At 38.9% G+C, this 17086-nt stretch overlaps 1 protein-coding gene across 3 annotated transcripts in view; it reads left to right on the forward strand.

The window, feature by feature from the left end:
* The window catches only part of FAM13A (family with sequence similarity 13 member A), a 249625-nt gene that overhangs the window by 96904 nt on the left and 135635 nt on the right, over positions 1–17086 (forward strand). For all 3 annotated transcript variants that reach the window (XM_006143243.3, XM_027769857.1, XM_027769858.1), the window contains one exon: positions 4869–4952. In XM_006143243.3, coding sequence (XP_006143305.1) covers positions 4869–4952 — 84 coding nt within the window. The remainder of the gene's footprint in view (positions 1–4868; positions 4953–17086) is intronic.

Here is a 17086-nt window from a genome sequence, read left to right on the forward strand (position 1 = left end):
AACTGCTTGCAGATGCACTTGGTCAACCCAAGATCTGAACCTCATCTCCACCGCCTGTGCTACCACAGACTGGGCCACCCAGAACACTTTAACCACTTCAAAAAGAAGCATCATACACTAGACCCATTAGCAGTCACTCACACTCCCCCTTCCCTCCAGGTCCTGGCAACCACAAATCTGCTCTCTGACACTCAAGTATTCGCCTATTCTGGACATTCTGTGTGCATTAAATCACACGATTCATGTCCATTTGTGTCTGGCTTCTTTCATTGAGTGTAATGTTCACAGAGTTCATCCATGTTGTAGCAGGTATCACTTCCTCTTTCCTTTTTTATCTAAATAATGTCTATATCATTATTTTGCTTATCTGTTCATAAGTTGACAGACATGTGTATTGTTCCCACTCGTAGGCTCTTATGAAAAATGCTACAATGAGCATTTGTGTGTAAGTTTCCAATTCTCTTCACTTATACCTATGAGGGTAAATGACTTTTTGAAGGTACAGCCTTTTAAAATGTTTACTCTTTAAAATATTTCACACTTAATTCTTATAGCATGCATTTTTTTTTTCTTTTTCTTTTTTTGGAGAGGGTTTTGCTATAGGGCGCATGCGTTCGCCAGACAGACAGAGAGACAGAGAGATAGAAAGTGAGAAATCACCCCCCCATGGGGGATGGCCATCCTGCAATCCTTTCTCCTCCATTCTCCTCTCAGGATCTTGGGCACGCACGCACATGCACCCAGCGTGAGTTTAAGCCACCGGGTCCAGGACGCGAACCACGGTGGACTACGTGGGAGTCCAGTGACATAGCCATTACGCTAACTACTGGTCCCTATAGCATGCATTTTAAATAATATAGTAAGTTATTGCCAGTAATTTTCTTTCTTTTTTTTCTTAAGGGAGATTTTTTGCTATAGGGTGTGTGTGCTCACCAGAATCAGAGACAAAAAATGAGACATCACCCCTCTTCCCCATCCCGCCCCCCCAGGTGGATGGCCACACCACAGTCCCTTCTCCTCCATTCTCTTCTCGGGATTTTGGGCATACACCCACATGTGCCCAACATGAGTTTTAAGCCACTAGATCTGGGACTTGAACTGTGGTGGACTACGTGGAGTCCAATGACATAACCACTATGCCCTCTGCTGGTCCCACCAGTAACCTTCTTAAGGATTGTGGCATGGCCATTCTGCCATGGAGTGATTTCTCACTTTTTGTCTCTCTGTCTCTATGGGAAGCATACATGTCCTATAACAAAAATCTCTCAAACAAATCAAAAAAGCTACTAGTTGAATTACTTAACTTTCCTCTGGAAATCTGATTCAGTAACATTGGCCTTGCAGGCCCCTAGTGTTAGCACTCTGGAACCCCCAGTTCACTGCTCACTGCGTGGGTAGAAGATGAGTTTCAATAGCATTCTGGTGGGATATTTGGAATGCAATTCAACAGGTGGTGGCTTGTCTTTTTGTCAATAAATACTGTTTCTCCCTGGAAGAATATAAATCCTGAAATTTGGAATGAGACAGGATTCTTGGAGCTCAGCTAATCCAAGAATTAGCTGTTCTGTAGATCTTTGAACTGAGGGAGGTGGGGGGCCCCAAGGTTAACATGCTTGCCCAATTTCTACAGCTGGTTAGTTAAAAAAAACTAGGATGAGAAGCTAGTCTCTTGATTTCCACTTCAGATCTCTGACTCTGTCTCTGTTGTCTGAATTTAAACTCTTAAGATAAAAAATACAAACATAATTTGTGTTTTTCAGATATGTTTAAAGAAAATGTTTTCAGCATCTTAAAGCAGAAAACTGTTAGCCTTGTGCTTGTTAATTTACAGAGACATAGAGAAAAGAGAGGAGTAATAAAGAAATACTATCACTTTTAATTTGTGCATAAGGATAAAAGAATTATAGGCATTTGTGAATCATCTCTTCCATGGAGTGATTTCTCACTTTTTGTCTCTCTGTCTCTATGGGAAGCATACATGTCCTATAACAAAAATCTCTCAAACAAATCAAAAAAGCTACTAGTTGAATTACTTAACTTTCCTCTGGAAATCTGATTCAGTAACATTGGCCTTGCAGGCCCCTAGTGTTAGCACTCTGGAACCCCCAGTTCACTGCTCACTGCGTGGGTAGAAGATGAGTTTCAATAGCATTCTGGTGGGATATTTGGAATGCAATTCAACAGGTGGTGGCTTGTCTTTTTGTCAATAAATACTGTTTCTCCCTGGAAGAATATAAATCCTGAAATTTGGAATGAGACAGGATTCTTGGAGCTCAGCTAATCCAAGAATTAGCTGTTCTGTAGATCTTTGAACTGAGGGAGGTGGGGGGCCCCAAGGTTAACATGCTTGCCCAATTTCTACAGCTGGTTAGTTAAAAAAAACTAGGATGAGAAGCTAGTCTCTTGATTTCCACTTCAGATCTCTGACTCTGTCTCTGTTGTCTGAATTTAAACTCTTAAGATAAAAAATACAAACATAATTTGTGTTTTTCAGATATGTTTAAAGAAAATGTTTTCAGCATCTTAAAGCAGAAAACTGTTAGCCTTGTGCTTGTTAATTTACAGAGACATAGAGAAAAGAGAGGAGTAATAAAGAAATACTATCACTTTTAATTTGTGCATAAGGATAAAAGAATTATAGGCATTTGTAAGCTCTCAGTCATAGGAAAATCAGCCATTCCCGTTGACGTCTTTTAACAGCCAGCCCTGTTTCTTCTCATCATATTCTAGCATTTACATGCCAGTAGTTTTAAATGGGGGTACAAGGATTCATCATAATTATATTATCCAAGTGTTGTCAAATTTCGCAATGGATTATGCAGTTAATCACTTGACTCTTTGAAATGTCATGCTGGGTATAGTTTATCCCTTACACAGTGAGTCAGAAGCGGGAATGGGTTCATTCACTATTTCCAGTCAGTGACTTTTACCACCAACAGGTGTTGTTACTGGTGGGAAAGGGAAGAGCCGGAACACACACCTATTTGGGGATCTCAGAAATGTACCCTTGGGTCTTGTACAGGGCTGTACAGGGAGTCACAAGCAGCTGAGAGTGTTGGCAGCTCCTCCAGTGAGCTTAGAAGAGCCTCCTGATCCCCTGTGAGTCTGGGAATGTTGTTCCCTAGCACAAAACCAAGAACAGGTGCCATGTACAGCCCTGCGGTCCAGGCATGGATCTCAGCTCTGCCACCCTACGTGATCTAGGGAATATTACTTCAGGATCCCAGTCCCCCATCTGTACAATTAAGGGCGTAGACTAGTTAACCTGTAAACATTCTTTTGGCTTTAAAATACTATAGCTCAGGGCCAGCAGGTGATGTGGTGGTTAAGGCATTAGACTCCCATATGGTTGACTGCAGTTTGAGTCCCAGACCTGGCAGCTTGAAAATCATGCTGGGCACACGTGTTTGTGTTTGTGTTTATGTGTGTGTGTGTGCCCCAAATCCCAGGAGGAGAATGGAGGAAAAGGGATTGTGGCATGGCCATTCCCCTTGAGAGGTGACTTCTCACTTTCCCTCTTACTGTCTCTCTCTGGCAAATGCACACACCCTACAACAATAACATTAAAAAAAGATTCTTTTAATAAAAAAATTTTTTTAAATAAAATTCTATAGTGCCACAACTTAGTGGTTTAAGATGTCAGGTATATTGGAGATGAGGAGTAGTATTTAAAGGTAATGAGACAGGCCTTAATTTGTACAGAAACATCTTTGAGTCCTGTGTGATACTGGGCAGGTTTACGTGACTTCTGTAAGCCTTATTGTGTTACTCTTAAGAGGGGAGATGCAGTAGCCTACCTCTAGGGCTGTTGGTTGTGGGGGAGTCCAGTGAGGGTAGGGTTAGCTTTACAAACATGAAGTCTGTAGGCCAGGGTCTGATAAACATATGATTCAATATTTATTAGTAGATTTTATTCTAATAATGAATTGTTCCTATTAGAAACAAGTGGATATAATTTCAGAAAATTTTAGTAATATGGTAAAGACTATAGACTAAGATTTGGTTTAAAAGATTATGATTAATTAACCTGAAAGTAAACTTGAAAAAAAAAAAAAAAGAAAACTCATGATTTAGATTATTGACTCTATGGTGGGGGAAAATAAGCGATGCAGACGAAGAGGTTACAGAGCAAGTAAAAGACATCTGAATACCCTTCTCCTTATTCGTTATTGTCTGTAATCTCCCTACTATATATTTTTTTAATCTGAATTTGGAGACAGGCTCAGGTTTGGAACATTCATCTGAGTTAATGGCTATTCAGAAATAGGCCCCTACTGAAACAAATGAATAAGATTATTATCATTTCTGTTTATCATCTAAAACTAATAGTAAATCTATCCAACTCCATTTAAAACTGTCTCCTTGTGATTTCCTCCATTATTTTTTTAGATACTATTTAAGTTCGAACCAAGGACTCAGGACATTAGTAATTTTGGAAATAGATATTTAGGAATTTGTTTAAGATACAGTATTTACAGAGTCAGAATACATCTGGAAAATATCATGAGGAATGTTGTTGACTAATATATTGGAAATGATTCAGTTCTCAAAAGAAAAGGCGAGATGTCTATATCGTATAAGTACATGACACAGTGACATGATGGTGTAGAAAAGAATTTTTAGGATCATGTCTGGATACATACTTCCTGTGGGTCCCACCCCTTCATGATTTTATCTAACTTACTGTTGTATGTGATAAATAAAAGAGAAGCTTTGACAACTCGCCACAACCTCGCTGGCTTCTGATGCGAACACCTCAATCCAGAAATGCCTGTGTCCCTTAAACACTGCTTTTCACTACCTTACCATTTCCGGTTTGGGTAAATTGTCTTTGATCTCTAATGTTCCTTTTAATACTTCTTTTATAGGAGGCCAGTTCTAAGAGCTCCCTCCCCATCTTCTTAACAAGAGGTTTAGAAAGAGACATGCCAAAATCATCCCCCAAAGGCAAGGTAAGTTCCAGTATGTCTGCGTGGCAGCTCTTCAGCCTGCCCGTCATGAGACCGTCAGCGTGGCTCTTGACGCTCCTTGTGCTCTTGGCTTTCCATGCTCAGCTGGTTGCATTTTCTTCAGCTTTCTTTTTTTCTTTTTTTTTGGCAGAGGATTGGGGGTGGTGAGGAGGTGGATCTCATGGTGTCAAAAGTGCTTCTTATTTAATCCAATGTGACATTCATCCAGAATTCTCAAAACACTCATTATTATTTGAGACAGTGATGTTTTTAGTAGATGGTTTTACTTCTCAATCCTAATTGTTTCCAGGAAATAGTCAAATGTATTCATTATTATAATAGTAGATTTTTCCTAGAATATTTTCAAGCCTGCTAAAAATGCATGAGATATAAGGTTAAGTGTCCAACTGTAATTTTCTTTTTCAGAATAAAAATCGCTTGCAGTTTTTTATGATTATAAGAGTAATACGTAATCAATGGAAAATACTCAAGTAAATTTTAGCAAGAAAAATTAGAAACTCTCATAGATATGATAAAATCGAGACTAACCCCAGCCTTGGTGCTAACAGGCAGCATGTACCCATCTGCAGTGCAGGAAGCCACGTGGCCAACCATGGGTTTGGGTCCTGAGTTGACCTGACACAGTCCAGTTGCCTGTGCCGACTCCTGACCAGCTGGAGGGCAGGAGAAGAGGATCACGGTGTGATGAGACCTATCAAGAGTGCCTGTCTCTCTCTGTCTCTTTTTTCTCTTCTCTCTCATTGAACATATAAATATACTTTATATAAATTAGAAAAAGAATCGAATGTGGGCCAGCCATGATGATGCACTGCTTATTCAGCACTTCATGATGCTAAAGCCTTGGGAAGGTCCCGGGTTTGTGTCCTGAAGTCTCTCTGGCCACATCATGTGCCTGTGACCCTAGCTCGCGAGGGCTCGGGGTGGGTCATCATGTGAGGACCCTATGGGGATACCTGTTTCTCTCTCATTTACACTAGAAATAAATGAGATATGTTTTAAAAGTTAAGTTTAACATATAAAATTTTGTTTTCCTTATTAAGAAAAAGTCAGAATGCACAAAACTGTTTTGCAAGTGAAAAGAAATCTCCTTTAACCTAAGATATGTCATGAGAATTTGATCATTTGTTTGTCTATTAAAAAAAGGATGAGATTAATTTTATAGTCTCTTACTTTCTTAATCTTTAATCGTCTCCTTTGAGTAGACCTTGTTCTCCAAACTTCCCTGAGTCCACCATAGTGCGAGCTCCTATAAAATTGTTTGTGTCTTTATTTTCAAAGGCAAATTAATTCCTTATTGTTTATGGCAAAAGTATATGGGTTTACTTTTCAAAGAAATAAAAATATATTTCCTTATAAAACTTATTCTACCTTAATTCTTTTTTGGAAAATTATTTCAACTACTTATCATACTTTTCTTTCCAAAAACTCTGTTTCGTGATTTTTTCACAGAAATATTTGTGTGTACAAATAATTACATATAATTAATTCAGCTGTAGAACAGAAATTTTATTTATTATATAATTAATAGAATTTAATTGTCCAAAATAGTAATCAAATGAATGCATTAAAACTATAGGATTTTTTATCTAATACTTGTTTATTAACTTCATTTATATTGGCATGGCCACTTTGAGGTGATGAGATCTAAGATGAATCACTTTTTCAATGAAAGACATTCTTGAAATCAGTCATAAAAATTGTTTAAAAGGATTCCATTACTCTTCTGAAATCGATCTCATTTGGGATATTTTGGGTATATACAGAGTCAATAATTAATGTGCAGTTACTGTATACTCCACCATGTATCTTGCTATATGGTTTATGACTAAACTAATTAAACAGGGAAAGTACCTCATTAGCTAAGTCTTGATTTGTGACTTTAGCTTTTTTGTGGCTTTACATGAGCAAATTTAACTTTATATGGGCACACTAAACTCTGCTGTTAGGGGTGATTATAACCTTGGTCATTTTCAATCCCAGAACATGTAAGCTATGAGAGATGATTAAGGCACTGACTCTGTCACCAAGATACAGCTGAAGGGTTTTATTTTTCCCTTCAGTTGCTCTTTGAAAGCTAGAGCTGAGAACACCATCAAAATATGCTCAGTGTGTCCTTTCTGAAATGACCTCGGAGCCAGGAGAATGATGTGTATCCAAATGTTACTCCTTTGGCCTCCATTAATGTCTTTGTTGGGCGTCTCTAGTTACAGCTGTATTTGCCTTGGATGGTTCCTTTTTGTGATCTCTCTCTGGGCAGAGACACAAGATAGCCATCCAGAAATGGCCTGTGTTCATTAGCCCAGGAGATGTCTCTGGTCTAAGCCACCTGTCTCCATGTGTGTCCCCTCTGCCACCTGTTGTCTCTGCCCTTGAGCAATGGGAAAGATTGCATTTCTCTTCCTTAGATAGAAAAGCCACTTCTTGATTTGAGTCCAAGATGAACAAAAAGATACCTCCATTACCAAGTGTCATGACACTTCCTGGATGAGTAATCATCCCCAGCCCTGTAGTTCAAGAACACAAAGTTTCACGCCTAATGCTGTGTAGACACATATGCAAACAAATCATTGGAACAGATAGCATAGAAGAGAACATCAAATAGATTTCTAGATAAAGAGGTAGACAGCCTAGGAAGGCACAATACCTTGTAACCTAGTATAGTTACGACCAGGAGAGGAGATGCTATAGCTCTAAATAACCCTCACAACCCATATTCGTTGTCCACAGTAGACACCTTGAAGAGGATTCTGTTAACTGAGGGGAAAATGATCTTTCTCTCTTCCTTTGGGGGATGCTCTAGATATCCACTTCAGTGGCCATGTTCTTTTTTCTTTTTTATAATTTTTAATTTAATTTTATTTATTAGGTTGTCAGGAATGTTGTGGCATATTTTCTATATAAAAATGCATCAAAACTTTTCCAACAATGCAATGTTTTTATTATTTTTTAATGTTTTGCTGTAGGGCATGTGTGCTCACCAGAGACAGAGAGAAAGTGAGAAAGCAAGCCAACAGGTCCAGGACTCGAACTGCCATCAGCCATGTGGGAATCCACTGCCTTAACCACCACACACTGTTGGTGTGTTCTTGACTTCAGCAAAAAATTCAAGGTCAGGTCATTGTATGAGGATCAGTATCAGATCTATTCAGTGCTAAGATGAAGGAATAAAATAAACAATGATCTACTTCCTTTCTGACATTTATCAGTGGATTAAAAAAAAGTACTGGTATAAACTAAAATAACACATAAAAGTCTTACTTGGTTATTGGATTCTCTGCATATTTTTAGAGATGTTTCCTTTAGTAAGCAGTGGTCATATTAAGTGAGAAATGTGTGCTAAATATCATGTAGTTGTCAAGTAAACAGTTACAGAGCAGAAGAGCTGTTCAATTATGTTTTGTTTTTTTTTTTTCCAGAAGTTAATAGTTTCAGGGACCACGAATCATTTAAGGAAAGTCTCTTCAATAATGAGATTACCTGGGAACCAGCAGTTAGCGTAATGGCTATGTCGCTGGACTCCCACGTAGTCGACCGCGGTTCGCATCCCGGACCGGGTGGCTGAGAACTCACGCCAGGCGCGTGTGCGTGCGTGCCCAAGATCCCGAGAGGAGAATGGAGGAGAAGGGATTGCAGCCTGACCATCCCCCCGGGGGGTGATTTCTCGCTTTCTGTCTCTATGTCTCTCTCTGTCTGTCTGGCGAGCGCACGCGCCCTATAGCGAAAACCTCTCAAAAAAAAAATTAAATAAATAATGAGATTATCTGTCACAGTTGTATTTTCATAAATGTTTCACAAAATGCCTATGCTAACTAGCAAAGTAAGCCAGAAATTTAAAATGACATTGGGTATTGAGATCATTTCAAGTCCACCTAATTTTCAATATACAAATCAATCAAAATAATAACTTAATGAGCACTGAATTTTACCAAGTTTTCAAGTCATTTTAAAATGATTGCTAATGGGCATGTATATGTCTCTGTTGCTTTCATTAAAACATGAGGTTTAATGGAGGTTTTAATTATTTGGTCATTGGGAAAAGTCATGATACACTTTGCATAGAAAAACAGAAAAATAAAGTCATTACTTTCAAATGAGTTATTAGCATTTTGCTTTTTCTAATTAACATTATTTTCACTGTGTGTTTCCATGTATCAGCCTAGTTTACATACTTATCCTTTTTTAAAAATTATTTATTTATTTATTTCCATTTGTTATTGTTAGTTTCTTTTTTATTTGACGAGAGAGAGAGAGAGAAAGGGAAAGTGAGAAAGCAAGCCACTAGGTCCGGGACTTGAACCATGGTTGGCCATGTGGGAATCCAGCGCCCTTATCCACCACACCACCTGCTGGTCCCTTTATCTTTTTTTTTTTTAATTGCTAGAGGTCATGTGTGTTTACGACAGAAAGACAAAGAGAGGGAGAGAGAGAAAGCACCCCCCAACCCCGTGGAGCATGATTACTCCACAGTCCCTTCTCTTCTATTTCTCCATCCTGGCTGGATTTGGGGCATGCATGTAGACCTAATGTGTTTTTCAAGCCGCTGGGCCCAGTATTTGAACTGCACTCAGTCATGTGGGATCCAGCTCCCTTAACCATTAGGCTACAGGGCTGTTCACTGCATGCTTATTCTTTTAATAAAATTAATAGTAGTACTAGTAATAGAACTAATAGTGACAATGATGATCACTAACATTGATCACACACCAGGCACCATACTACTTAATAGTGGGTTGTCGGAAAAGTCATGATGCCTTTTTGCACAGCAAAACAGAAAAAAAATACGTCATGATTTTCCAATAACCCAGTATATATTAGTTCATTGAACAACCATAATATTCCATGTGTTCTCATATCATATTTAGCCATTTTGAATATCTGGAGCTGTTTATAATTTATTAACATAAAAACATTGCTATGTAAATATTCATAAAGGCCACTTTTTAATGTAGAAGAGTATTATTTTCATTACCTATGTAGAATTAAAGGATATGATTAGTGTATGATGTACCATCTCATCTTTCCTCAAAGTAACATTATTTTGAAATAAATGTTTCTTATTTCTGCACATGCTGTTACAGCTAACTGCATATCTGCATGTCTGTATATAATATGTATATATATGATAGCTCTTCAAGCTTTAAACTTCACATTGAAGTAAAACACAGTGCATCGCCTTCCGCTCCTTCCCTACGCTCTATCAGTGTTGACTTTCAGCCCCAGCCATAGCGGTTGCTATGGTAGATGCTGCTACTGGAAAGGCTGAGGTTGCCCAGGAGGGCTGGGTTCAATACCTGGCTCATTCTAAAATGCCAGACTTAGTGGTATGCTACTCAGAAAGCTGAAGAAGATGGGACAGCAGATGGAGCAATGGTTATGTCGCTGGATTCCCATGTAGTTGACTGTGGTTCAAGTCCTGGACCCAGCGACTTAAAACTCACACTAGGCATGTGTGCACATATGCCCAAAATTCCAAGAGGAGAATGGAGGAAAAGGGATTGCAGCATGGCCATCTCCCACTCCCCCTGGGGGTGATTTCTCACTTTCTGTCTCTCTGTCTCTATTTCTCTGGCAAGCATATGTGCCCTATAACAAAAAAATCTTTTCTAAAAATAAAAAAAAAATTAAAAATTAAAGAAAAGAAAAAAAAAAACTGAGTAAGAGAAACTCCAAAAAAAATAAATCACTTTCGGTGAAAAGACAGCCATTATTTTAGATTATTTTTCCTCTAATACTTAGGTTGTCTCCGATATTTAGGTCCTTTCAAATATTTTGTTATTAAGTATCATTTTGAAGTGAGTGATTTTTACGTGACTCCTTTTATGTACCTGTGGAGGTATTGGGTCGTCAGCTTATCGGCCTTTAACTTATCCAGGCAGTATGAAGTATGAAGGCCCTGCCAGGATGTCTCACCAGCCTGCATGCTCAACAGCTGTGTAGGATGTCCTTTTTTTGATGTTCTTGTCGACTCTTGGTGATATCAGAGTTTGGGTTGTTACTATTTTTCAAGTGATCTGATGGGTGTGAGATGCGTCTTGCATCTCAGTGATGTGGGTTATTGGTTTGGGTTGCTGTAATGTCTAGTTGTAGTAGAGACATTTGTCAGTCATTGAATATCCATGTGTTTCTAGGCCCCTTGTAGCTATTAGGTGTGGCCAGCCAACTCCTTCTGTCCAATGGGCTGTGAGCAGAAGTACCAAGAATCAAATCAGTTCAGGACCAGAGAATTCAAAAGCCCATGCGTGACTTTCCAGCCCTCTCTTCTTGTACAGTACATAAAGAGTGGAGCAGGGTCCTTTAGTGACTCTGCGTTTTATTTATTCATTTATTTATTTATTTATTGGAGAGATTTTTGCTATAGGGCATGTGTACTTGCCAGAAAGACAGAGAGAGACAGAAAGTGAGAAATCACCCCCCAGAGGGGATGGCCACGCCACAGTCCCTTCTCCTCCGTTCTCCTCTTGGGATCTTGGGCACGCACGCACACGCACCTGGCGTGAGTTTAAGCCACCGGGTCTGGGTCTCGAACCGCGGTCGACTACATGGGAGTTCAGCGACATAGCCATCACGCTAACTGCTGGTCCCGGCTCCGTTTTATTGTCCTCTGTCAACCTACATCTAATCTGTGTCAGGAACACATAGAAACTTCGATAGTGTTAAGCCACTGAGATTTCTGGGTTAATTTGTAACTTCAGCATAATGTAGTCTATCCTGATTAATGTGAGTGAGTAGCTTTTCCTTCGCTTATGTTTTTATGTATTTATTAACCTTTGGTCATAGGTGGGATCATTGATCTGTGTACTGCTTCCTCCTATCATTGACAGTTTTACTATTGGGTGGTTTGCTTTTATCTTAATGATGTGTAGCAGTTTGTTAGCACATATCAGCAGTGTGTGTTCCAAATACCTTCTCCCATTTCTGTTCATATTGAATATAGTGCTTTTCAGCATATAAAATCTTTTTATTTTAACATAACCATATTCATCAGTCTTCCATTTTTGCACTTTTTTAGTGTCTTGTTTAAGGAAACCTCACCTATCTTGAAGTCATTCAAATGAAAAATAACCATTCTTTTTTATTATTTTCCTAAAGTTTTAAATTCCGTCTTGCATATAGTCACATCTTAATCCATTTTGCAAATTGAAGTATGTGTAAAGTGTAATGTTGCAATCTAATTTTTTCTCTTTTGTAATTGAGATGTATTGGTTGTGTCAAGGATCAGTACAGACATTTCAATTTGTACTCAATTCTTAACATACGTACCAAAAATTTAAAAAGCCAGGTATAGTGATGCTTTTTAAGTTATTCCAGTGACATTCCAGCTTCAGATTTGTAGACAAATTTTCCTTAAGAGGATATCAAGAACCACTGTCTTCAGATGTTGAAAGCTGTTATGTAAGTCCCACCAAATCACAGTTTAGTATCATACACACTACATACTTCAAATTTCCAATCCTTCACAGCACATTAACAGAATTATTAGGAAAACTGGACTACAAGTCCCACCAAAGCACAATTTAGTATCATACACACTACATACTTCAAATTTCCAATCTTTCACAGCACATTAACAGAATTACTAGGAAAACTGGACTACCACGACCAAAGATGTTACAGAGTGCACACAATTCTGACAGGCAGAGCAACAATCAAAGAGTGGTTTTTTGTAGGAAACAATACTACTAAAAAACATAATAGAAGTCATTTAAAATACTCAAGACACATTAAATGCATGACCATGACTCCTAACTGTCATTTAGTGTGCTTTGTATTTAGGCATACAACGTACACTAGGTTGGGCAGAAACAATAAATAGGTGAGCGAGTAGAACCTCCTAATAGCCCTCAGCAAGTAGCTAAAGCTAAGCTACAGGTACATAGGCAATTGCTTGATTTCTGAGTCCTAAATCAGAGGTTCCCAACCTGGGGAGATGGTGGGGTTGAGACATAACCATTCTGTAGCCTGTTGGGAGCCAGGTCACACAGATGGTGGTGAATGGTGAGAAAACAAAGTTTTATCTGTATTTACAGCCTTTCCCCCTTGTTTATATTACCATCCAAGCTTTACCTCCTATCAGATAAGCAGCAGTATTAGATTCTCACAGGAGTTCCCAGATTGCACCACCTGGTTGCTGGAAAACAAACTCAGGCTCCAACTTTTCTGCATTATGGGAGTTGTATAGCTATTTCATTATAGATTACAATGTAATAATACTATGGCAATAAAGTGCACAATTAATATAATGTGATTGAATCATCCTCAAACCATTCCCCTCATCAGGCACAAGGTCCATGGAAAAATTGTCTTCCACTAACCTGGTCTCTGGTACCAAAAAGTTTGTCTTATATTATAGAGATAGTTTAAATCGTATTTATAATTTAGAGATTTCTCTCATCTCTAGAGCAAAGATACTCTCAGAAAAATGTACTCTTAATTTTTCAAAACATTTCAAAATGTCTTTTGAACCTGAATGAGAAAAATACAATGGAAATTATAACCATTTCCATACCTTGGACAATTTCCTAACTCAGTCACCCTGTACCAAATGTACTTCCCAGTGTGTAAAAAGTTTAATAATGGAAGGCACTGCTGCATCCTTTTGTGACAGGCTTCACATCCACTACCCATGATGGCTGATGCTGTAGAGTCCTGAAGGTACTTGTGACCCTATCATGTGCTGTCAGAGCTGACTCCTGCTGTTCTAGAGCTAGATGCTTCCACAGTCTTGGCTCCATCTTCTCTCCTCCCACCACTCCAGCATCCCTTTCCGGTCACATCTCTCTGACTCTATTGTAAAGATCCATGTTATGTTGGTCAGAACTAGATAATTCAGAATAATCTTCAGATAGCAAAATCTCTTATTATTCACATCTGCCAAGTACGTTTTAACATATAAGGTAACATTCATATGATTCCAAGATTAGGATGTGGTTATCTTTTGGGTCAGGGCATTATTCATTCTTCCTTCAATTCTTATCACCACCACTACTATTGTTCCCTATAGTGGTCTTAAAAATAAAACAAAATGAAACAAAAACACAAGACACCTGTAGTCTAGTGGTAAAGGAGCTAAATCTCTAATGACCAACCATGGTTTGAATCCCAGCCCTGGCAGCCTGAAATACATGCCAGCACATGTGTATGAAAATCCCCACATCAAACAAAATGGAAAAATAGAGGAGAAAGAATTGTAGTATTACCATTCCTTGTGCAGGGTGAGGGGAGGGTGATAACCTTCTCCCTCTCTCTCTGTCTCTCTGTCTCACTCTGGCAAGTGCACTCACTCTCTGGTAATTAAAAAAATAAATCACAACATGTTTATGAAGCAAGACACCTGGAAGATATCTAAAATTTGAGCACTCTAATATGTGGAGCTTTTTATCCGATGGAGGGAAGGGAGGTTTTTGCTACAGGGCACACATGCTTGCTGGAAACACACAGAGGCAGAATACAAGAAATTACCCACAGAGGCAATGGCCACTCCGCAGTCTCTTCTCTGCCATTCTCCTCTAAGGGTTTTGAGCACCCACACACAGGTGCCCAGCCTGTATTTCTTTCTCTTTTTAAATATATTTTATTTTATTATTATCATAATCATTTTTATGTTATATTGAATCACATATATCTTTACGCCTATTACATTTCTGTTTCTACCATGTTTACCATGCATATAAGTCAAGACAAAGACATTACTATCTATATCATCATCATCAAATAGTTTTTCATCCTTTATTCCAGATTATTATTATTATTATTTATTATTTTTTACAACTTTTAAACATTACTTATCATTTGACTTGTAAAAAGAATTTACCCAACATGAATTAGTTCTCAGACCAGTCCAGTAGAGAATACTATACATGCTATCATCAATAGGTAATAAACCATTTCTGTGCCCTGCTAATATCATACCTCTCTATTTCTTCTGTTGCTATCTTTCTCTATACCCTTCCCTTCCCACCCAGTCCACACTGTCTTCAGCCTCCTAAACTATTTTCACTGCTTTTATGTCCTTCAATAATTTTATCTCTACCATAAAATGCAGATAGTCGGTATATATTAAGTGGATACAAACAATATCTTTCTTTCATATTCTGGCTTGCATCACTCCGCAATAGAGCCTACATATTTGACCAATTTCTTTGAAATATCAGGGTCTTGTTCTTTATCTCAGCCTGAATTTCAAAGTACTGAGCCTGGGACTAGAAGCACTGTCAGCCACATGGGAATCCAGCACCATGACCACAATGCCACCTGCTGGACCCTAATGTGTGGGTTTAAATGGCTAGAGGTTTCTTATTTTACTATAAGGAAGACTGCAATGGCACAGAGCTATTTATTAAAGGCTTCTTCATCTTTTCTTTTTTTTTAATTTGGACTCAAAATAAATAAATTTTCATGTAAATCCCCTTTAGAAAGATTTTCAAAAGTAAATTAAACCCATCTTAAATTTTCCTATGTATCAATAGGAAATGGCATGAACTCAGGCGACAAATATCCTTAAAGAATAAGAATTCATCTACTGTCATAGATTGGGTCTAATGGAGACAAGGATTCCTGTGAAGAGCATATTTAGCAGAAGAAGCCACGGGCCTTCAGGACAAGGTTCCACATGGCTACTGTGAACTAGATTTTTAAGGGAATGAAGATTTTCTACTAATAATTCAGCCTCCAACAAACGAGCTAGCGGTAGGGAGCCCCCCTCTGCACCCCCAGCCTTCTCTCTCTGTCTCTCAGTTCCTGTCTCTCCCTGCTTCTGTCTTCCCCCCCTTTTTTTTTTTTTGGTAATATTTCCTGTTTACACTCTTTTGTCTGAAGATTTATCCTTCCCTGCCACCTCTTTTGGCTTGTCTCCACTTTTGCAGGAGATTAGCCGACAACCTCGCTGATCTCCTCTTGGGCTCTTCCTTGGCCGCCCCCTTGGCTGAGCTGACCTTCCTCTTGGGCATCTTGGCTGCAGATAGGGTGCATGCTGGGTGCCTGATGAGGCCGCGACGCACCTAGAACCTTTGCGGAGTTAACCAGATAAACCCTACTGCTCCTCCCGCCGCCAGAGCTGCTGGAACTTGCCTCGCAATCTAATTTTTAAAAATTGTCACAGGGTCCATTTGCTTGTCAGAGAGACAAAGAGACAGAGAGAAAGAGAGAGAAAGCAATCCCCTGAGAGACATGGTCATTCTGTGATACCTTCTCCACCATTTCTCCATTCTGTCCAAAATTTTGGACACACACACATGTACACACATCTGGCATGTTTTTCAAGCTACTGGGCTGGGATTCAAACTATAGTTGGCCATGTGGGGTCTAGTTCTCTTAAACAATAGGCCCTGGGGCCAGCCCAGGAATGTAATTTTATACGTGAAAATCAATCATCTCAGCTTATTTCTTTGATAGTTCATCCTCTCTTCACTTGTTAAAATGTCATTTCTGTTGGATATCAAATTTTCTTATGTTTTCTGTTTCTGGTCTGTATTATATGTCGCTTTGTCTATTTCTTTACCTTGTAGGATTTCTACAATGTCTCTACTGGTGATATCTCATAGGACTAGTTCCATAACATTGTTTTTGTTCTTGGTACTTTGCATTTGCAGTTGAATATTATACAGTTTCATACCAGATGACACAGTGGTAACACAACTAGTCTCACATGGGAAAGGCCCTAGATTCATGTCCTGGGACCTCCCTGAACACCTGAGCACACCCAATGCATGCCTGTGGTTCAGGGCCGCTAAGCTTGGGGATAGATTGTGACGTGAAGACCCTGCTGAGTGTACCTGTCTCCATGTCTGTCTCTCCCACAGAAATAAATAAATGAGTAAACATAAAATAAAAGAGCTCTATCAAGTTTCTCTACTGTTATAAATGAAAATATCATGAACCCATCCTTTCCTAAGACTGTATTCTTCTAATACCTCAGTGTGTGCCAGAGATAAAGAAGTTTTAACCACGAATGTCCCCAAAAAGAAAATAAAAGGTTACATTATTGGAGGCCATCTAAAAATGCCTTTTCTTTAGTTCAAGCTAGAAATGTCAGAGCTAGCAGGTGGTGTAGTAGTTAAAGCATTGGATTCTCACATGGCCAACCACAGTTCAAGTCCTGGACCTGGTGGCTTGAAACT

Source organism: Tupaia chinensis, unplaced genomic scaffold (genome assembly GCF_000334495.1).
Source record: "Tupaia chinensis unplaced genomic scaffold, TupChi_1.0 Scaffold000094_1, whole genome shotgun sequence".
Classification (NCBI taxonomy): Eukaryota; Metazoa; Chordata; class Mammalia; order Scandentia; family Tupaiidae; genus Tupaia; species Tupaia belangeri.